General features: G+C 41.1%; 1 protein-coding gene across 4 annotated transcripts in view; it reads left to right on the forward strand.

Annotated features, from left to right (window-relative positions):
* UBR3 (ubiquitin protein ligase E3 component n-recognin 3) overlaps positions 1-23,588 on the forward strand; it is a 4,226,407-nt gene that overhangs the window by 2,976,566 nt on the left and 1,226,253 nt on the right. For 2 of the 4 annotated variants that reach the window (XM_044075499.1, XM_044075502.1), the window contains one exon: positions 2,938-3,147. In XM_044075499.1, the coding sequence (XP_043931434.1) occupies positions 2,938-3,147 (210 nt within the window). The remainder of the gene's footprint in view (positions 1-2,937; positions 3,148-23,588) is intronic. The other 2 variants (XM_044075501.1, XM_044075503.1) reach the window with 1 other exon arrangement.

Genomic DNA, 23,588 nt, shown 5'->3' on the forward strand with positions numbered 1-23,588 from the left:
TCACATAGACTGTGCATCCTTTGGGACTAACTTCTGTCTACTCCTAAAGGTAGTTTTTGGGGTAATATTTCAGTCCATGTGTCATCAGATGTGGAATTATTGAAGTGTCAGTGTCTTCAAGTCATTCCTGAAGACATACCTGCCTTTTTTTTATGCATTTGTTAAATGAGGTAGAGCACTTATCCATGTAAGCCATTTTTAGGCTCAGCCCAGGGTTTACAACCAAATTAAAAAAAAAAAAAAAGATTCAAAGATGGCACAGTGGTGCAGCTATTTACGTTGTCGCTTCACAGCAAGAGGTTCTCCAGTTCGATTTTCTGCTGGAGTGCCTTCTATGCGGAGTCTGCATATCCTCCCTGCGTTCATGTGGGTTTCCTCCGGGTGCTTCAGTTTCCTCCCACATTACAAAGACATGCATCTGGAGCTTTTCTCCCTGGGCCTCCACTGAAAATTGACGTGTTCCAAGTCAGGGTTTCCTGGTAATCAAATGTTAAATAAAATAAATAAATAAGACAAGGAGGTGATCACAGTAATGTTAAAAAAAGAGGATACAAGATAATATAAGAAGGTGTTCAAAATAATTTACATTAAGAAAACAGTAATATAATCAAAGATACAAAAGCAGTTGTTGGGTTAAACAAAGCAATGTTGGTAATTTGCTTAACTTCTTACAGTAGGGAGTGCATACACTAGTAAATACATTTGTACTGCATAATGAATATTGTACTACACCATGAAATTTTAGTAAAAGAATACTGTTTTCTACATAATAAATAATTTACAAAAGTATGAAGTCTAGTAAAGACACACCATTTTACATTCAAATATGTACACCAGGAGTGAAGGGTAGTAAAATAAGGATTTCTGGATGTAATTGGTGAGAGGGGAAATTGCAGATATGGTGAGGTGGGATGAGAAGCTGGAAGTTGTGGGACGAAAGTTTTAGGGAGTGTTCTATGTCAAAAAGTGAAAGAGGAAGGAGACAGAGAGATGTATGAAGTGGAGCTTTTTTGGTGGTAACAATAAATTTATTACAGCTGTATTTGTTATAGTACAAACATGATATGAATTTGTGGAAGGAGAGATTGAGTTGTCTCTGTATCGTACTGGGATGTGTGGCTGCTGCAGAAGGTTCAATATCTTAATGTGGTGAGTAATGAGGGCTAGTGAATCTCAAAGAATTGACAACAATTAGAATGCAGGGAGTGTTATTGAACTGTGTTGAAGAATTAAGTGTTGGCATTAGTTCTAAAAAAATGCATTTGTATTAATTGGGCAGGAAGTGCTTCAGCTGTTTACAGAAATTGATTGGTTGCAATGATTTAATATCTTCATGTACAGTTTTCCAAACTTTGGGGGCCAGTATAGAAAATGCATGATTAGCTGTTAAGTGCCTGTGGTCTGTTACTGCTACTTAATAGGTTCATAGGTGTTTAATAGGCTAATGACCACAAGGGCCATTTTAAGCATAGCCGTGCATCCCAAATCTCTGATGAGTTCTACTGCTGTTATCTTTATTTAAATGTAGATTTACGTATGCGTGTTGTGTATTGATGCTGCTCTTTCTTCAAAGAGCAACACTAAAAGCATATAGTGCTAAGGTAATGCCAACAGGTTTGTTTTGCTTTCACCATGTCACCTCAGTATATTAATGAGAGTGCTGTTGAACTGTATCCCATCAAGAAGATTAGCATTTTAAAAATAATGCAGGAAACTATCTTAACCACTTTCTGACATGGTAAGAATAATACAGGAAACAGTTTTAACCACTTTCTGGCATGGTAAGAATAATAGAGGAAACTGTTTTGACTGCTTTTTGTCAGTACTTATAAAACAGAAGTAGTGAGTGTAAATGACCAGAATTGGTAAGACAGATGAAAAAAGTGAAATACTGGCACTGTTGAACTCTAAGGAAGCCCAAAACATAGAACTTGTGTAAACAGTGCCATAGTTTTAGTAGTACTGAGAAAATGATAAGCTTATGGACTACTTTTGAACAATAATGCAGAAGAGTAAAAGCAAATTGGAAGAGGCACATACAGAATAGCAAACTACAACTGCAGGTATAAGAAGGAATCTCTTATCTTTGTGTGACATGCATGCCCAGTGAAATATAGACAAAGAAAAAAGTGATAACAACTAAACTTCTTTACAATTTATAAGAAAGTGTGTATTCCATTTTAAAGTATACAGAAGTTTTGGTACTACAAAAGAGAAATATAGTCAGCTGGTAAGAAACTTAACTTGCTGAAGAACTTGTAAGTTTTTAAGTAATTTTCATTTCTTCGGTGGTAGGGGAGAGGGTTGTCCCAGGCAATCCTCTTGTTCTGCTGGTATTAAGAACGCTGTGTTTCTGACTCAATGTAAGAGACATGTTGAGCTTCACTTTCTGGTGTCTGCGAGATCTTCAAATATTTTGATGGGAACACAGCCTTATTGTCCACCACAATCCATACACTTTATTAAATGTTTAATTTGATGTTGTATAATGTACTCCTGTCCTAAGACAAACACAGTATTAATGACACAACTACAGCATTGATGCTAACTTAAGTACAGATGACTGAGTGACATGTTAACATTTTAAGGGTTACCTGTGTAGTAGATATAACATGTTGTGTCATAAGGGACAGATATTTCCAGACTGTATTTGTATTTGTCTACATTAAAATGGTGTTTTCCTTTTTTGGAGCCTGCTAATTTTTCTTAGTCTTTTGGACTTATTTCGTTTCTTGCTGCTTTTGGAGATGCATATTTCCAGACTGTTCTTTCATACCCAAATGCCTTTCTACAGCCATATTCAGTGTCATTGATAGAAATCCAGTGACACTGCTGATAGGGTAACCAATACTTATTAAAAATCTTTGATATGCTTTGATGTAGTGTATGTTCAGGTTATTGAATGTGGTGTGTTGATAAACTTTTTTTTTCTTTCAGAATGATCAGGTCCTACAAGGTTTCTCTGTGGATAAAGGAGAATTCACATGTCCTCTTTGCAGACAGTTTGCCAACAGCGTTCTGCCTTGTTATCCTGGACAAAATGTGGAAAAGACATCATGGCATAATCAAAACAAAAGTATACAGCTCCTTGTCAAGGAGGTGGAAGATTTACAGGAGCAGCTGGGGACATTCCCAGTAAGCATCAGTGTAAGGCAGAGAGATCTTTGATAATTTGTTTTCACTGTCACCTCATCCCATCTGCAGTACTTTGGTGAAACCACTCAGTTTTTCTCCTCATTTTTAATTTTTTTTTGCATGCTGTCACACCAAAAGAAGATCATTTAACAACCTGTCATGAAATGTGAATTCAAGGCAAACACTTAAAGGACCACTGTCAGTGAAAGACCTTTGTCGTTAAACAAAAATGGACATTTCTTCTTCTTTTGCACAATGTGTTTGTCCTCTCTTCTTTGGTTTATCTTTTTTCTTCCTCTTTTTTCTGTAAAAAATGACTACTCACCTTGGGGACCATGTTGGAGCTGCTGTACTACAACCCATTTTTCATTTCTAGATTGATTTCTCTTTTCTTTTTCCTAGCTTCTTTAGTGACTTTCTCTGCTTTGAATGAAGGCATGGCTAAGCTCTATTTGAAAGTATTTGTCATATTCATACTGTTTGCCAGATCGGTCAGTTTAATTGCTGGGAGCACCAGGGGTGCTTTGTAACCGTATTCTTTCACTTTCAGTAAATCCCTCATGTTAGTAGCGCTTGTGATGGTTGCCCAGAATTCTCACCTAGATGGAAAAATAGTGTGTCTTGAATTATCTTCTAGGTGGAATTTATTTGTGTCTAGCATTATCTTATGGATAGAATTTATGCAGATAAAATGGATTGTGTATTTCCTGCACTACCAGTTTTGAAGTTCAGTGGCTATATTACCTCAGAAATTCTCTCTATGTGTTGAACAGAGTGATCATCAAGAATTTTTCTGCATTCAGAGTGGTTTCAGTATTAAAAGTTTTCCTTTGCAAATTATTTTTTTGGTGATTGATGACAGTTTATCATGTTATCAGCAGGAGGTGTTTTCTATGTGAGTTGTGATATGTGTGTCTGTATTTTGTAGTTCTCATTTATGAGGGGGTTGGGTGGCTGTCATTGAAGCCAAAATTAAGCCACAATTTGTTTAACCATTTTGTCAGTTTTTTTTTACTTATGTTTTTTGTCAGCTTTTTCAGCTAAGGTTTATTTTTTTACTCAAGCTTATTAGTGCTGCATTTCTTCCTTCTGTAAAATGAATTCCGATGGTCTCTATTTTCATCCAATTCAATGTTTGAGTTGTCGGATCCAATTGGATCCGACCTTGGTGCCTTCTTCCAGAGCTTTGGATCTAGACTCTTGACTTCTCCATTACTCAGAATTCTCTCCTCCTGCCTAAAATAACTCAGATCTCGTTTGCCGCCAGTTTCATCCAAACATGTTATCTGAGAGCTCTTGTGCATGTGTCACGATAAGTGAAAGTTTTTCTGCTAATTTCCTTCTCTCCTCCTCCCTTTATTTATATTGTAGTGTGTTTATAATATAAGATAGTGTCAAGTCAGGCTTAGAAAGATTTTAACTAGTGTTAAGCTTTTTTATATTGTATAGTGTGATCTTTCTAGTTACTTCTAGTATTTTTTTAACTCAGGCTGATAATAATGTGTATGTGTGTGTGTGTGTATGTGTTTTGTAGCAGGTTCTTCAGTAGGACAGTTTTTCTTTATTTTTATGATGTTGGACAAACTATTGGGATTTAAAAAGTGTTAAGCCTGTGGACACAATATCCCTCCTGAAGATCCCCATTCCTTATGTGCTTATTGCTTAGGTGCCACTCCTCCTCAGACAGGTTGTGATATTTGTGCTGCATTTGGTTCTAGAGCTATGTAGGATAGGCAGGAAAAACTAATTATTAATGATTTGCTTCCCCCATGAACATGGGTCTTCTACATCCATTATGTCTTCTGAAGCAAAACCTCCATCTGCTTTTCCCAGTACTGAGAAGAGGAAGGAGAAAGTAAAAGACAAGTCTAAAGAAAAACACAGAGAAAGGTCTTTGGAGAAAAGGAAAGAAGATAGGAAATCAGAAGAGAAGAGACTTGACAAGTCAAGGGAAAAGGTCCCCAAATCCATCCAGTTTATCACATTCAGTACCTACATCTTTGAGGAGTCTGATCCAATTATCACTCTGGTCCAAACTCATACTTCTAGAGCTACTGCTTTTCTCTTGAACCAGTGAGGCCTTGGACTTCATTCAGTATTCCTACAATCTTCTAGACCCTCATTAATAGTTTCATCATCAAGGTTAGGACAATTCAGCGCAAGTCTTATGGAAATGGATGTTGACCGAATGATGACATTTTTGATGACACAGATTGTCCTCCTGTTACCGTCCCTAAGGGGAGGTCTGGGTACAGGCCCAATGATCCCATCAAATTTTACTCCAGTACCAGTCCAGTATTCAGTTACAGTTCCCATGGGTCCTAACCCTTCGGGCTCACCTCATTTGGATCTGACAGTGCAAGGGTCTTCAGCTTCAGTCACATCTCTTACTCTCTCGACCCCAGTGTGAGTGGAGCTGACCAAGGACTTTTCAGTGCAATTTCTCCCTCTTGGTGCCTTGGCCCTTGCCATCTCAGATCCAAGGTTCTCCTTGGAGCCAGTTTCCTTTGGAACAGGGAGGTTGCTCGTGCCAGTTGACCGAAGTGCTTCCTCTGCTCCAGTTGTGGCGTCAGCTTTTAGGGCTGTGGAAAGGGCTTTGGCTGGTCCAAGAAGGCAGGTGCATTCACTGAGTTTGGGTCCATCCTGGCACCCAGTGGAACCTGTTCTTTATGCCTGTCATTTAGATCAACTGGGACAGTCACAATCCATAGGCCTCGAGACATCTTGACATTGAGCTCCCAGTCTGATGTCGATCTGCCTCCACCAGAACCTCAGAGAGATTTTCCAAGGAAACAGACATGCAGACTGTAGTACATAGACTGCTCTCCTGAGTCTGTGACTGAGGACAGGAATTTGGATGAGAAAGAAGGCTCCCCCATATCCCCCCATGGAAGACGTCACATTTGGGGACATCCTTGAATTGATAAAGCAGAAGGGGGGATGGTACACCAAAACTCCTTCTCTGGATGAGTCCATTTTCCTCAAAGCTTTTGTATCTGGCTTATCTGCATCTTGGGTGATTTCCCCCTCCAGATGCACTTATAGATTTTGTGGCACAGAGGGCATGGAAGGACTTTGAATTTCCTTAAAAACTTGACAGTGTTCTAGCAATCCCAAAAGATAGGAAGCTATGCTTAAATGGACCCCCACTAGATGCCATGGTGGTAGCAACAAACACTAAGAAACAATTTTCTGAGGAGAGTTCTTCTGTCCATACCCATACAGAAAGTCAAGGGCTTTGGACAGAGTAGGGAAACAGACTTGTGCATTAGTGACCTTTCCTGTCAGGGAGGTGCATTATCTTGCTCACTTGACAAGTTTTCAGATGGACTTGATCAAGTTGATGTCCAAGTCTCTTTGAGGTAACTTGCCCTCAGATGTTCAAAAAAACAGAGTTGGAAATTGTCATCATAAATATTTAATACTGTTACTTCTTTGGATTTGTGTTTTAAACATAGTGACATGTTTTGATAATTGGTTCTGATGAAGTCCTAGGTGTGAGAATGGGAGCACTAATTCAGGTGGTGAAAAACTTTTAATAACTTGTGGGTTCCAGCATCATACTCCATTCTCATTTTGTTTTATTGTTTATTGTTTTGGTTTCTAAACAGCATGGAATGATTACTGGAAGTATGTCCAGATTTTATTTTTTATCCAATTTATAAGTGTTAAGGATAATCACCAGATGCTATACCATACCTTTTTTGTATCTGCCAAATAAAGCATTAAAGATTCCTGATTACTCCATCCAATCAGTTGGAATCTGCAAAAACAATTTCAAAGTTTCTAGAAAAAAGCGGTCATCCAACAGGTCTCCCCAGACCAGTTAAAATCTGGAGTCTGTTCCATTTTTTCTTTTAGTTCCAAAGAATACATGGGACCTCAGGTCAATATTGGATTTCGGCCATCTCAATCAATTTGTCAAATAGATGAAATTCTGGATGGTCAAGTTACAGTCTATATTACATCTCTTGAGAAAGGATGATTGGATATGCTGTATAAATCTCCAAGATGCCTACTACCAAAGATTCAGTGGCAGTCCAGGTGATTTCTTCACTTCTGTCTGGTAGCCAGTCGTTAATGAATTTAAAGCACCGTCATTCGATCTCACAAAGATTATTGCAGTGATGGCTGCTCACCTACAACTGCAGGGGATCCACATCTTCCCATGTCTGTACAGCTGGATTCTAACTCTACCTCCAGGGATCTACTGCTACAGCACCAAGCTTTTCTACTCCATCTTGCAGATCAGTTAGGGATAACTGTCAGTCACTGCCAAGAGCAAACTGCCCCTACTCAACAAATAGAATTCATAGGATGTCAGATTAATACAGTTCAACAAACTGCCAGATTTTCCACAGCAAGAGTACTGTCATTAAGGCTGGTGGTTTTTCAGGTAGTTCAGCATTCCCATCCACAAGCAAGATTGATTCTTCATCTGTTAAGTTTGGTGACCCCACCCAGCTGTGATAACCACAGATGCTTCCGCTTCCCTTCTGGGGGAGGGGAGTATTTCAAGGAGAAGACTGTTCTAGGAACGTGATTAGCTAAGGAGGCCAAACTTCACATTGGTATCCTGGAGGTAAGAGCAGTTTACCTAGGGTTGCAAGCTTTCCAGGACTACCTGCCCAAGGGTGTGATTTCCATCCAAACAGGCAATGTGGTATGGTACATCAACAAATGAGGAGAAACACGATCATATCTACTTTGCTGGGAGGCCATGCAAGTCTGGTAATGGTTGATGTTTTTCCATTGTTTTCTGGTAGCAACACGCATTCTTGGGACATCGAATGTACTAGCAGATAGGTTGAGCAGGTCTGTCCTTTTACCTCACGAGTGGTCTTTCTAACAAAGGAGAACATATGCTTTATAGATTAGATGATCACAGACAAATTAGATTCTACTTACACCATACAAAATATATTGTTAGAAAGTCAAATCAACTGTTTGTCTCCTTTTCCAAAGCAAAATTGGGAAACCATACGTCTAAAGTTACACTTTCTAAGTGGTGGTCAGACTACATTTCTTTTGTATGTAAAAGTTGTTTTGTTTCTACACTCAAAACCAAAAGGTCATTCTACTAGACTATTTGCTACCTCTACAACATTCATGGAAAGAGTTTCTATCGAAGACATTTTTATAGCGGCAACTTGGTCAGCGGTTCATTCATTTATATCTCGTTACAAATTGTGTGCGCAGTCTGGAGCCCAAGCATCCTTTGGCTCTACCATTCTTAGGAATGTCCTTCCTTGATACGACGGAGCTCACTTAAAGCAGCTTGGGAATCTGTCCCAAATGTTGACTCTCTTTATTTGACTTTGTTGACCGGGCAAAGTCCAACTGGGCAAAACCCATTTAAGCAGAGGTCTGTGGAAAAAAAGCCCATGTTTAAGTTACACATTGTGTACATTTTAACTGCATGGTAAAAACAGTTATATATGAGCTTATTGATTTTTAAATGTTTCTTATATGAACCTAACATTTTAACACAAAAAAACAAGAGAGAAATTAACATAAATTGACTAGTTAACATACAGTAACAATTAATGTATTTATAGCATGATGGCTACAGGGCAAAGAATAAAAAAAAAGAATCAACAATATGAAAGTTATATACTTACTTACCATAGTGATAGATCCACATTGTCTCATTTTCATCTTATTCAACATCCTTCCCTCCTTCCCCTTTCAAATTGTCATCTGCAAACTTCTGGTTCTCAGACAGGCCTTGACTAAGACCCTGTTTGCTTTAGGTCACATTACCAAGATTGGCATACCTAATAAGTTATTTTATTCCATATATTTTTTTTTTAATTTTTGTCAAGATATTTTTTTAGTGGTTAGAAACAGCAAACGCGATCTGAAGTATTTTAGGCAGAAGGAGAGAATTGTGGGTAAGGGAGGAGTCAGAGTCCCTGATCCAAAGCTCTAAAAGAAGTGCAAAGATCAGATCCAGTTGGATCTGACAACCCAAACTTTGAACCAGACGAAAATGAGACAACACATCTATCATTACAAGAAGTACATCATTTCTGTTACAGGTATACACATTTTCTTTTAGTGCTCTCTTTTGCATGTTGTTTAAAACTCCAAGTAAATCTCTTTGCATACTTCAGAAAAGAAGAGAGAGCTGTCTTTTCACCCTGGCCTAAGGGGTTAGGCACAACATTTGCTTTGGAAGACTACATCCAGAGGGTATATCTGTGTACATTGTTCAGCAGTCCAGGGTTTCTAGTAGTATTACTTTGTCCCAGATTGGTTTTGCTTGATTAAGGCCATGAAGTAAGAGGGCAGAGAACAGTGGTTTCTAGTAATAACTTGCATCTTTACATACTCTTTTTTTTCAAGCCATTAGAATTCTGAGATCTGTCAGACTACGACTTCAACAAGATCAACCTGATCTCGGAAGAAGTTGTTTTCAGGTAGCTACTGGTGCTAAGGCCTTTTGCACTTTGACACTTGAATGAGTTTAATTTTTTTAGATATGGAAGAGGCAGATTGTAGAGAATATTGCTGTAATTCTGAACTTTATGCCTCGTTCTGATTGTGAACCCCTAGAAAAGTTTGACTCTCCCTACCCCCAGCATTTGAGATTTTGTTTTGTTAGAAGTGGTTGATATTCTAGGCTTGTAGACATAAATAAAAGAGTAAACAGGAGACACAGCCAATCCAACTGGAAACAAAACAAGAAAAACCTAGCCAAGCTAGAATTTTTATTGTGTGATCCCTTAAAACCTCTTGTAAAAGAGGATTATGGGATATATGCAAATGATCCCTTTAAGGACACCAGGTGTTTCAGCTGTGTGGCAGTTCTGAATGCCCATGACTTATTTCTTTTTAAGTTGATTAATAGACAAATTCATGCCAGTAAAGCCAAACCCCACTAGCTGTGGAAGTGCATGTTTTAGTCTTCTTATGACATCACTAGCACAGCATAAGTTAACTATTTGGCTAACTTTTAGAAACACAGGGTTATTGTACCCATCTGTTGTCCCTAACCATTATGGTGTCTGCAAAATATCCCATCTAGAAACTAAATATAAGAGTAAACACAGGCAGTCCAGCTGGAAAGAACAACAAGAAAAACCTAGCCAAGCTAGAGTTTTCACTGTGTGATTCCTTAAAACCTCTTGTAAAAGAGGATAATGAGATGTATTAGCCAGACAGTCCATTTATGCTGTGCTGATGATGTCATAAGAAGACTGAAACATGCATGTCCACAGCTAGTGGGGTTTGGCTTTATTGGCCTGAATTTGTCCATTATTCGAAAGGGTTTGCATCAAGATCTAAGGATGTAATGGTGCCCCTCTACTCTTCCCTCATCAGACCCATTATTGAGTACAATGAACCAATTGGAATGTACCTGGCTAGACATCTCCAGCAGCTGGAGAGACCACAGAGGTACCATAGAGGTACCTAACCAAGAGGATTACTGGCCTTAAACAGTTGCCCTATGCAGCACGATTGAAAAAGCTAAGACTGTTCTCTGTTGCATACCACTTTCTCAGAGGCGATCTCTGTCTAACGTACAGAGCCATGTCCAACCCAGAATTGTTGAACATGCTCATCTTAGCAAAACCAAATCTACTCGAGCTGCACGCTCTAGGGATATAAACCTCAACACAACAATGAATAGAACATGCTGGAGGGATAGATTCCCTTCGCAGAGACTTCCCTTACTATGGAACAGGGTCCCGATCTACATAAGACAGAGCCCCTCACCATCACTCTTCAAGAGGAACCTTGATGAGTGGATGGGTAACAGAAAGTTCACACCGGGGATCACACCAACAGCACTACTAGATAGGGGCCAAGGGTACTAGCTGCTAGTACAAGGGTCTAGGGAACTACTAAAGGGGCGGTGAATACCGCACAACGTGGCTGGGCTAATATATGCCTTCGGGCAGATAGCCCAGTACCAACCTATGAACCTATAAAAAGAAATGTCATGAGCATTCAGAATCGCCATATAGCTGAAACACCTGGTATCCTTAAGTGGTAATTTGCATGTATCACACAATACTCTTTTACAAGATTTTAAGGAATCACACAGTGAAAACTCTAGTTTGGCTAGGTTTTTCTTGTTTTTTTGCAGTAGATGTGTAGACCTAAAAAGGCACACACTGCTATCCACATTAACAGAGTCATATTAAGACATGCTTTGAAGATCTACAAACCCATATTCTGCCCTAAGAATAAATGTATAGATTGATGAACTGCTTGGGGAGGGGTAGTCTGTTCCTCAGAATATCTTTCATTTATCAAATTCTACTGTTTTAGTGACAATAATTTTATTTATTTGACGTTTTTAACCAGGTTAGTCCGACTGGGCAGCAGTGCCCTTTTTAAAGCGGAGACCCGAGGAGAAAAGCTCCACAGATAAACAAATACAAAATCAAAACATCATACAGTATTAACATACAAGTACATATAAACAGGAGAAACAGAATCCAACTTATAAATGAAAATGTTAAAATACAAGAGTAATACTGAGGGTTAAACAGCCATGGTACATATTAAGTATGTAAAATATAATGTAAAAAGTTAGATTCTGTCTAACAGTTATCATCAGAGAGAAACTCAAGGTTGGTAGAATATCATAAAGACTTTAAATGAGGAGTTGTGGTAAAGTGTGAGAGCCGAGAGGGACGGGGAGGAGGAGGAGGAGTAGTTTAGGTGGGAGTGGGACAAGGACAGGTCCAGGAATTAGTAAATAAGTCCTTTAGAAATTTTTGAAGTTAAGGAAGTTGCTGTTTGTTTTTAGAGAAAGTGGAAGTTTGTTCCAGGCATTGGCAGTGGAGTAGCTGCATAAAAAATTGCCATTATTTTTATTGGGTTTGTAGATGTCTAAGAGGTGTAGGTATGTGCTGCATAGGTTACACTTAGGAGAGTAAGGAGTGATGGGGTCCATGAGGGCAGGACAGCTGATTTTAAGATAGTGCGTTTGAGGTGGAGTTGGGGAAGATGGAATTGGTTATGTAGCTCAAGCCATTGTAGGTTTTTTAAAGCTATGCAGTGGTGAGAGTAATAGGGAAGATTGGCAGCGAATCTGTCTATTTTGTTGTAGGTGGTTTCAAGTTTAGCTAATAGATTGGATTGAATATTGGTGAGAACAGGGGCTGCATAAAGTAAGGTTGGGAGAAGGAATGTCTGTGCTAGAGAACATTTGGCGTTAACAGAGAGGTATAATTTATGTTTATAAGAAACCAAGTTTTTGGTGGGTCTTTTTGATGGCTTGCTGATCTCAAACTTTAGTTGGTCATCTATGATTACACCTAGAAGTTTAGTATGTAGTTCAACAGAGATAAGTGTATTATTAAGAGAAAATATTGTAAAGTATTTTTTGTGTTGGTGTAGTGATTTTGGGAGAGTAGAAGTTTTTTTTTTTTTTTTTTTTTTTTTTTTTTTTAGGCTTGAGAAGTAGTTGATTATTGGTCAGCCATTTTTCGACTGAAAGAAAGGGACTCTTGAGTAAGAGCAAGGAGGTGGGGAAGGTTATCAGAGCACGAGATAATAGTGGAGACATCTGCGTATTGTATTGGTGAGGAGTTTGGGCAGGAAATGTGTAGGTCATTTACAAAGATATTAAAAAGGAGAAGTCCAAGGATTGACTCTTGGGGGGGAGCACCTGTTTGGAGGAGGGGGAAAGCCATTTGACAGATTGGAATCTGTTGGAGAGGTAACTGGAGAGCCAAAGTATAGTAGAAGAAGAGTGGTTAAGGGAAGAAAGTTTTGAGTTCAGTAGGGTTTGGGAAGTGGTGTCCAAGGCATTAGATAGGTCAAGGAAGAGGCATGAGACTAGTTTTTTATTGTCCCGTGTTTTGGTGATATTCTCTGTAAATGAAATGAGAGCTGTAGAAATGCTGTGGTGAGGACAGAAACCATGTTGGGTGGGAATTAATAGGTTGTCTTGTATGATGTGTTTGAGAAGCTGGATATGAATACATTTTTCTCGAATTTTGGATGAGGGGATAGTATGGCGATAGGTCTGTAGTTGGTTGGTTCAGTTGAATTGCCACCTTTGTGGAGGGGTATGACACAGTTTTTTTTCCAGATGTCAGAGACTGTGTTCTGTTGAACTTGACCTGTTTACTAATATGGAGACTGGATGTGCAACAGAGTTAGCTGCATGTTTAAGGAATAGAGGAGGTACATTGTCAGCAGTGGGGGGAGCAGCTTTTCAGTTTGGTAAGAAGAGATTTGATGTAAGCAGTAGGGACAAGTTTAAGACAAAACTGGGTGGAATTGGCAGAGGGAAGGGGATCATAAAGGGAGAGGGAAGTGTTGTCAGTTTAGTTAACTTTTTTATAGAGTCGATGAAGAAAGAATTAAGAAAGGAGACGGTGTCTGTTGTGTGTTAGGACAGGGGCTGGAGATAGACAGGTTGCCTTGATGTAAGAGTTTGTTGATACTATTCCAAAACTTTTCTGTGTTGGAGTTCAGGTTATTCATTTGTTTTTGATAGTATTGCTTTTTGTCCAAATCAACTTGTTTCTTGGTTAGATTACGAAGTTCTTTATAGGTTTTCATATGGCGATGGGAGTTTTTTTTTTCCAGGTGCTGTCTCGTTTAAGCATTAGTTTACAGGTGGATTGGGTTAACCATGGAGCAGTTTGTTTTTATTCTTATTTTTCTAGTGGGGGCTAAGGGGTTTAGGATATTCAAGATGGTGTTGTTAAATTTGGAGACAGCCTCATTGAGAGGGAGGGCATAGAGAAAGGACCAGTTAATAGAGAGGAGAAGATTATTGAAGGTATCTGGGCAGAAATTAGAGAGATTATGGCTGTCTTTGTATTGGTGAGGTTTTAGCAGATGAGGTGGGTGTCGTAACATGTGGGTAGGGAGATGGTCACTGAAAGAGTCAAGTAGAGTGGTGACATTGTGATACAAATTTGGGTTAGAGGTGAGGATCCAGTCAAGAGTAATACTGTTTTTTGTGTTTATTGATACGGGTGGGAGATGGGATGAGTTGAGAGAATCCAAAGAGATTGATGCTAGTATTGGGAGAGTAGGAATTAAGGGAGTTCCAGTCAATATCAACATCACCTAGTATGATAGTCTCATAAGAGATGTTTTGAGATGCACAGGAGAGAAAGTGCTCGAGGGTAGGGATGTTGTTGCCAGGTGGGATATAAATTGCCACTATGGCTAGGTTTTTGTGATTATTCAATTTACAGTTAGCAATAAGAGTTTCAGCTGGATGTAAATTGGGAGGAGATGTAGGTAGTGGGTAGAGAGAAAGTTTGTCAGAGTATACGAAAGCTACACTACCACCTCATTTCTTGTATCGATCGAGGTGGAGGATGTTGTAACGGGGGGGGGTTTCAGCGTCTGTAATATGGTTTTGTAACCATGTGTCTGAGAGGGAGAGCATGTCAGGGTTGTAGAGAGAGGTAAGGACATGGAAAGAAGTAACTTTGTTAGTGATGTTTTGAATATTGAGGAAGAGTATTTTCAAGCTTTTGGGGTGTGAGGTTGAGCAGTTTGGATAGGGGGTATAGGAGGTTGAGGAGGGAGAATGGTCAAGTAATGTAGTGGAGGTGTTAGAGGGATGAGTATTGGTACCTGTGGTTGGGTTGGAGCTGGCCCAGGTTTGGGGTGAATATTGCCGGCCAGTAGAAGGCTTGGAAAGGAGGGTTTGTATGCTGTGGTAAGGGGGCTGTAGAAGAGAAGTTTGGGTTTATGTTTTTTTTTTTTTGGGGGGGGGAGTATTTTAAATTTATGTAAGAGAGTTTGAAAGTGAGTTAACAGTGTGGGAGTTATTGAGAAGTTTATAGAGATTAGTGGATTGTAGTGATTAGGGGAGATAGTAGGATAAGAGTGGGAGTGGTGGGAGTGATGTGAGGTGGAGTAGGAAAGAGTGAGTAGAAGGAGGAAGTTAAGTAGGATGAGTAACATATACTGTATGTTGAGTGAAAGAAGTGGGGTAGTTAAGAGTTAGAGTAATAGGGTGGAGGAGGTAGTTTTGAGTGATTGGATAGCTAGGATTGGCTGGAAGGGGGAAATTGAGTGGCTGTGGGGGGTGTGGTTAATTAAAGTGAGTATTTAAGTTTGAGAAAATTGGGGATGGGTAGGAATGGGAATAAAGTATGGGTAGTAGAGTGAGCCCGAGTGAAGCAAGTGTGAACAGAGCAGGTTGAACCAGGACTTGGAGAAAGCTGTGAGATGAGAAAACAGTCAACCCAGCTAGCCCAGGTCAGTACATAAAGGCATATTTTTATCTATGTGAACTCAAAAGCAGATTTAGTAGAGAATCAGGAGGTAGAATATAAAATAAATTCAAAGCTTTGGAAAACTATATAATCTGAAGTTGTTGTCTTCATTTGCTCTTCAACCTATGGGTACTCTGATCTGGGATGGATCCGACTCCGCCACATTTCCAGCTTTTGATCTGAGCTCCAAGCTTCTCCCTTACCCATAATGACCCTGTCTCCTCCCTTCAGATCTTATTTGCCGCACTAGCGTTTGCATCATGGTCCGGGCTCTAAGCATCTGTTTTGGGTAAGTTTGTAGTTTTTTGGATCATAATTATTTATCTTCCTATTTTTGTATCTCTCCTCATCATTTTTCCATCTTTCTAACTTAGCGGTCAGGTGTCAGATACTTGTTTATATATATATATATATATATATATATATATATATATATATATATATATACACTTTCCCGCTTTTAACACAAATACACCAGCCAAGCTGAAGAAACAGCTGAAAAAACCAACCAGAAACCAACCAGCAGTGAAAAAATCAGCCGGACCACATCCAAATGTACGAAAGTAGATTTATTGACTCCAACACGTATCACGACAGCACAAACAATAGTTACAACAGACTAAGCGCTTTCATCTCCCTACGGAGACTTCTTCAGAGACAATTAATTTAACAAATACTTCTTTTATATATACATGTCCAGTAGTGGGCTGACATAAAAATTGGTTAATTGATTAATTTAACCATTCTAAAAAGGACTTCCTACTAAAGGTATACACACCAATTTTACCATAAATAAATTGTGGTTCTATACCAAGATATTGCTCTTAAAGAATTGATAGCAATACTGATAAATAGAAATAAATAAAATAAAAATGGACCATTTTGTCTGAAAATACTTACAAAATATATATATATATATGTGTATGAATGTATATATATATATATATATATATATATATATATATATATATATATATGTTCAAATTTCTGATATATCTGATATATTTCTATATGTATATATTAAGTTTTAAATAAGTGAAAGGGTGGGGAATGGGTGTATGTATTCACACTTGTACTTGCACATTATATTGTTTACATTTTTATATAAATATTTTTTATATAAATATTTAATACTATTTATATTTATTTTTTATATTTATTTATATATTTTATATTTATATATAAACGACTATGAATTTAATCAGCATTTTTGTAAGTATTTTCAGACAAAATGGTCCATTTTTGTTTTATTTCTATTTATCAGTATTGCTATCAATTCTTTAAGAGCAATATCTTGGTATAGAACCATGATTTATTTATGGTAAAATTGGTGTGTATACCTTTAGTAGGAAGTCCTTTTTAGAATGGTTAAATTAATCAATTAACCAATTTTTATGCCAGCCCACTATTGGACATGTATATATAAGAGAAGTATTTGTTAAATTAATTGTCTCTGAAGAAGTCTCCGTAGGGAGATGAAAGCGCTTAGTCTGTTGTAACTATTGTTTGTGCTGTCGTGATACGTGTTGGAGTCAATAAATCTACTTTCATACATTTGGATGTGGTCCGGCTAATTTTTTCACTGCTCGTATTGAAGGACTACCTTTATTACTTTCCCGCTTTTCCTGGCCTTCTTTCCTAGCTTAGTGTGTGTAAGTGTTTAGGTCTCTCTTTCTCCATATATATGGTGGAGACTCCCAAACAGGGTTTTAGGAAGTGCACGGAGTGTGACCATAAGCTATCCCCAGCTGATGGCCACACTCTCTGTGAGGTTTGTTTAAGGGTGGCTCACCTCAATTCTTCTTGCTCGATCAGCATGGGGTTCCCCCTGCACATTGATCGACAGAAGGAATAAACTCGTTTTAAAGGGTTGTCTCCCTCCACATCTGACAAAGGCCCCAGTTGCTTCAGTGTCTTTGGTCACCTCTTCTGCTTCTTCCGCCCTGGCCTCTGGGACTTAGCCTCCTGCTAAGAGGACCGGAGACAGGGAGAAGTGTAAGCACAAGGACTGAGACAGACCGAGGAAGCGGTCCCCTGACTGCTCTGCCTCGCCAGAGCCTTTAGCTAAATCCCGCCCAGCTGCTGCCATGGGTTCCCCCCTGTTCCCCTTGGTTTTCCCTAGAGCTGGAAGTTTCTCGGGTCTGCTCACTGCCATTAGCTTCCCCCTATTAGCTCTGTAGACCAGTGTCAGTGGCTTCCTCTTCCAGGTCCACCCGCAGCCTCTCTGAAGCCGAGGTGGACAGGATGATGCGGAGATTTATACACACACAGATACAGATGGGAGTCTTGCCTGCCCCCTCCCCCTCTGGGGCTGGGGGCATGCAGTCTGGCTTCATCCCAATCACTCCTTCTCTGTTCCAACCCCTTGTTTCGGAGTATTCGGGTGCGTGGCCTCTTGGCATTGAGGGGGTCATTGCCAATGGTACCTTGTAACTCAATGCCAGCCATTACGCTGAGCGGCTCTGCTGCGACTAGTTTGGAGCCAACCAGCTTTCAGAGCTGTGGCCTTGGCACCAGATCTGACATGGCGATGTCAGCTTCGAGTTATTTGGAGCTGAGAAGCCCATTTGGAGTCTCAGCACCTGGAGGTTTGGCTCCGGCTTAATCATTGGGTCAGAGGGTGATGGACCCAGTCACGGTTCCCTCTCCAGGAGTTTGATCGCCTTCTGCTTTTGACGTGGTGGAGAGGGTCCTCTCGGTCCTGCTGAGACCCTTGATGCTTTCGTCCTTGGAGTCCGTCCTAGCTCTCTCTGTATCTGGTCTGGATTCCACCATCCTGTCCCCCTTAGGGATAGCCTGCTGCCTCTCTGCCCCATGAGAACAGATGGATGTTTTTGAATCCTCCCCAGACACCCCCCCCTAAGGAGATTCCTCGAAAACGCACATGCAAAAGGATGCCACACCGGAGTCCCTCACGGAGGACACCAATTTGGAGGAAGAGCAGGTTTTCCCCTGGTGTCCCCCCTGGAGATGTCTCTTTTGGAGACATCATGGAGATCCTTCATCAGCAAGGAGAGTGATCTGCCCAGAAACCCATCTCGGATGAGTCAGTGTTCCTGGAGGCATTTGACGCAGGACTTTCTACATCCTGGGTGTCCCCTCCTGCGGATCCCCTGGTGGATCTGATTATATCTAGAGTGTGGATGGAGCCTGACACAGTGGAGCCTATCCCCAGATGGTCTGATAAAATACTTTGTGTGCCATCGGACAGAATGTATTGGACCAAGGGATCGCCCACTGATGCTGTGGTGGTGGCAGCGGCCACCAAGAAGGAGCTCATGCAGGAGAGCTCCACGGTCCATCCGACAGACTGAGAGTTCAAGACGATGGACCATCCTGGGAAGCAGGTATACACTTCAGCCACATTCTTGGTATGTGTGCTGAACTACATGGCACAAGTAATTAAACATCAGCGAGACCTAGTCAAAGAGATTAGCGAGTCTACCCCACAGTCCATGTCGGTGGAGGATAAAATGTTTTTCTCCTCGTGGATGGCCACCCTTACTGTGATTGCCAACACCTCTGTGCGGCTTCTCTCTCATGCTACTACGGGTGCTGCTAGAGCTGCCGGGACAGGCATTGCCATCAGGCGGCTTGCCTGGCTCAGACTCTGTGCCTTCTCAGAGCCCTTTAAGGTGTCTTTTACTAGCGCCCCCATATGATGGTTCCACCATCTTTGGAAAGTCGGTACACGACACAATAGTCCAAAGCGAGAAAGATGGGAAGACTCTGTCTGCCATCGGAATCCACTTCTTAACCCCTCAAGGAACCTTTTCAAGGAATCAGCAAGGGGCAAAGATGTGGTTCTGGAAATCTCAGAGCTATTCCCAGGATGCTCAGGACTCGGCTTCCCCCAGAGGCAGAGGGGGATTTGACAGACACCGCCCGTGAGGCATAGGAGGTCCGGGAAAGCAGGGGTCTCGAGATTCTTTCTCGGACAGACCTAAGCAGCAGCCCTGAAGGGCTGCCCAGCTGTCTCGTCTCTGGAGGCAGTCGAGGGCCAACTTTCAGTACACCCAGCGTCCTGGGAGTCCATCATAGACTATCGTTTGGTATTACAGATCATATCTAGAGGTTATTCACTCCCCTTCATTCAACCACCTCCCCCTCCCAGACACCTCCTGGACTTTCTACCTTGTGCAAAGGGAGGAGGCAGCACTGGAAATTGCCAAGCTGCTAGAAAAGCGAATCATCCAGGCCGTCCCCCCCCCAGACCAGTCTGGATTAGGCATCTATTCCAGATTCTTTTTAGTGCCAAAGAAGACGGGAGACTTAAGACCCATTTTGTATCTTTCCACTTTAAATTTGTTGGTTGCCAAGACAAAATTCTGAATGTTCACCCTCCAATCTATCATGCCGTTCCTGCAGGAGAATGACTGGATGTGCTCGGTCGACCTTCAGGACGAGTACTACCACATCAAAATGGACAGATGCTCTTGGAGGTGCCTCCGCTTCTGGCTGGGGGCCAATCATTACCACTTCAGAGTGCTACCCTTTGGCCTCACCACAGGCCCCAGGGTGTTCTCCAAAGTGATGGCAGTGGTAGCGGCTCACTTGCGGCTGCAGGGCTTCCAGGTCTTCCCCTACCTCGACGATTGGCTCCTTTCTGCCCCTTCAAGGCCTCAGCTTTGCCAAGCCAGGGATTCCCTTCTACAAACAGCCCACCAGTTCTGCATAAGCATAAATTTCAACAAATCCCTACTCACTCCGGTTCAAGTTCTGGGTTTTGTTGGAGCTCGGTTAGACACAATTCAGACAAAGGTATTTCTAACCTCAGACAGACTCCCAGTCCCTAAAACAACAGGTTTTATGTATCCTTCAAGCTCAGTCGCCAACAGCAGAATTGGTCTTATGGGTGTTGGGGTCCATGGCGGCCATGAGCACCCTCGTACCTATGGCCCAATTGCACATGAGGGCACTTCAGTAGACCCTTGCAGTTCAGTGGTCCCTGCTAGACCTCCCATTGTCCCACCCTATTCACATACCTCGGACATGCAGGAATTCTCTCCTGTGGTGGATTCGATCACAGGATCTTCTTCAGGGTCGCCCGTTTATTCCTCCTGCCCCTTTGACCACAGGCGTCTCTCTACTTGGGTGGGGGGACATTGTTTGTGACGGACAGTCCAAGGTACGTGGTCTCCCCACGAGACTCGATTGCATATCAGTGTCCTGGAGTTGAGGGAGATACTCTTAGCGTTGCAAGTTCTTCATGCCCATCTTCCTCTAGGGACGATTGCTATCCAGACAGACAGTATGTCTGTAGTCTGGTATATCAACAAGCAGGGGGGAACCAGGTCTTATCCCCTGTGTCACGAAGCTATGAGAGTGTGGGAGTGGGCGATCTCCACTGGATGTTTTCTGGTGGCAAAGCACATTCCGGGGAGGTCCAATATTTTAGTGGACAGGCTCAGCAGGTTTATCCTGACTCCTTACGAGTGGTCTCTGAATCCGTCAGTAGCAAAACAGATCTTTCTAAAGTGGGGTCAGCCCTGCTGCGATCTCTTCGCCTCTCCCTTCAGTGCAAAGTATTTCACTCTGAACCCCCCACAGGGGGAAACCACCAGAGATGCTTTGGTTCATGCTTGGCCCTCCAGTCTTCTGTATGCTTATCCTCCTCTCCCTCTGATCCCAAAATTCCTTCAGAAAGCTTGCAGGCTGGGGAGCTCCGTCATCCTCATTGCCCAATTCTGGCCTCGCCAAGTCTTTTTCCCTTCTCTGTGGTCTCATGTAGTGTGTCCTCCCTGGACATTAGAGCTGGATCTTCTCTCTTCCCTTAGGGATTCCTCACCCAGATCTGGTCAGTCTGAACCTCACAGCTTGGCTGCTCCATTTCCCATGATAGTCCGAACTCCCGGGTTATCTTCACTGGTCAAAAAGATATTAGATGCAGCTCATAAATCTTCTGCCAGGAAGGTTTATTCCAGCAAGTGAAAGTGTTTCTCTAGTTGGGCATCTCAGCGTAACCTAGATCCCTTTACTGCTCCAATTCAGGCAGTCCTAGAATTTTTTGGCAAGCATTTTTCATCAAGGCCTCAGTTCTTCTACGGTCAAGGTCCAACTGGCAGTTATATCTAATTTTCATATAGGCGACAACATGGCATCTCTAGCTTCTTCTAAACTTTGCAAAGCCTTTTTGAAGGGTACCCTTTTGCTTCAGCCACCAATTAAGGACCCAACGCCTCCTTGGGATCGTACATTGGTTCTCCATACTCTTGTCTCTTCCCATTTCAAACCTGCAGCTTTGGTGGATCTACAGTTCTTGTCATAAAAAATGGTTTTCCTGATTGCCATTACACCAGGCAATAGGGTTTCAGAACTTCAGGTGCTATCAGTGACACCTCCTTATATGATCTTTCATAAAGACTGTCTTTGCACACTAACCCCTCTTTCCTTCCCAAAGTGTCTTTGGAATCAAACATTAATCAGGTAATTAATCTCCCTGTTTTTTTCCAAATTTTCTGAATAAGGGAGAATTTAACTTCCACTTGTTGGATGTTCATAGACAGTTACGTTTTTACTTGCATAGGACTAAATCTTTCTACAAGTCTAACCAACTTTTTGTTTCCTGTTCTAAGCCCGTTTTAGGGAAACCCACCATTGCTCATTGAATTTCTCAATGTATTATTCTGGCATATTCAGCTAGAGATTTAACCCCGCTGGATCATATTAAGGCTCATTTGACTATATCTTTGGCTACTTCAGCTGCCTTCTGGTCCATTGTTTCATTGGATGACGTTTGCTCTACAGCCACTTGGGCATCTTCACATACTTTCATTTTGCACTACAATTTGGACATTCTATCCAGGAACAGGGCATTCTTTGTCTCCGCTGTGCTTTGGAATATCCTTCCATAAGGGCCTCCCAGGTTTTTGGTAGCTGGGGACTCTGTCCCACAGGTTGAAAAGCAAATGAAGACAACTTCAGATAAAGAAGTCATGTACTTGCCATAACGTAACATCTGAGGTGGTGTTCATCTTTTGTCTTCAGCCATCCCTTCCTCCATCCCCCTGCCTTACGTGGGCTGTGTGGTGGTTTGGCCTGAAGAGATATAGTCACCACCTTGACATACATTTGTGCTGTTCTTCATGCTTCTGGAGACTTATTGTTATGGGGTAAGGTCTTGGGCCAAGTTTGGATGCTATAGATAGCAGCAAACTCGATCTGAAGGGAGGAGGGTGACAGGAACATTATGGTTAGGGGAGGAGCTTAGAGCTCAGATCAGATGCTTGAAATGCGGCCAAGTCAGATCCATCCCAGATCTGAGTACCTACAGGTTGAAGACAAATGAAGAGCAACAATTCATATGGAACATTATTGTGAGTATATACTTCTTTTTTTTTTGTTACAATAAACTGGAGGAAAAGTGGGAAGGGGGAGGGATTCAATAGTGTACACAGCAGAAAAATTGATAGGAGTATCAGAGAGAGGAGATTATATTAGACCTACACTGCTCACAGTCTTTTGATAAAAGTGGGACTTGCAGTAGCTTTTATCTGGTTTGTATGGGGTCCCGGTATCTGCGTTATTGTCTGCAGGCAGTTGCTTCAGGTTTTTTTTTTGTTTTTTTATTGTTGGACTGTAAAGAAAGAGAGAGAGAGAGAGAGATGTTAATATGAAGCCATAAAAGGGGGTCGGTAAAGAAAAAAAGAATAAGAGACAGACAAGAAAATACCACAATTTAAGTAGTTTAGCTAAGCAGTGCTTAATCAAATAAGTTAGTTAAAGAACAAGCAGTGATAATTAATAAGTAAGTCACCCTGTTCAGTAATATGAAATTCAGTCTGTTGCCACCTTAATTTCACAGAACGCAGAGTAATTCATTGCCAGTAAACTTTTCCGGCTATTTGTTGCTACTTAGTAATACATGCCAACAGAAGTGAGCAGCATGATGGCAGGACATAAAATTACAGTAAAATCACTCCGTTTTCACATAATACAATAACAGAGTAGGCACTCAAATAAGCTAAGTAGTAAAATCTAACTAACACAGGTTGAAACAGCACACTGATGGACTAAACAACATGGCAGCCGAACACTAAGGAGAGCACTATGTTCCAATTTAAAAGCAGTAACAGCAATGTGTTCTAGTAAGCTGTTTAAATCAGACTAAGTCAAGCTGAAACAGTGCATTTCCAAATTGTAAACAGTAAAATGCACAAGTTTAACAGTAAAAGGTCATTACTTACTTAAAGTAATTAAACCTACAGCTGCACACTAAATAGGAAATGACCGAGTCAGCTT

This window comes from Protopterus annectens, chromosome 6.part1 (genome assembly GCF_019279795.1).
Source record: "Protopterus annectens isolate FY-2018-M chromosome 6.part1, PAN1.0, whole genome shotgun sequence".
NCBI classification, from domain to species: Eukaryota; Metazoa; Chordata; order Ceratodontiformes; family Protopteridae; genus Protopterus; species Protopterus annectens.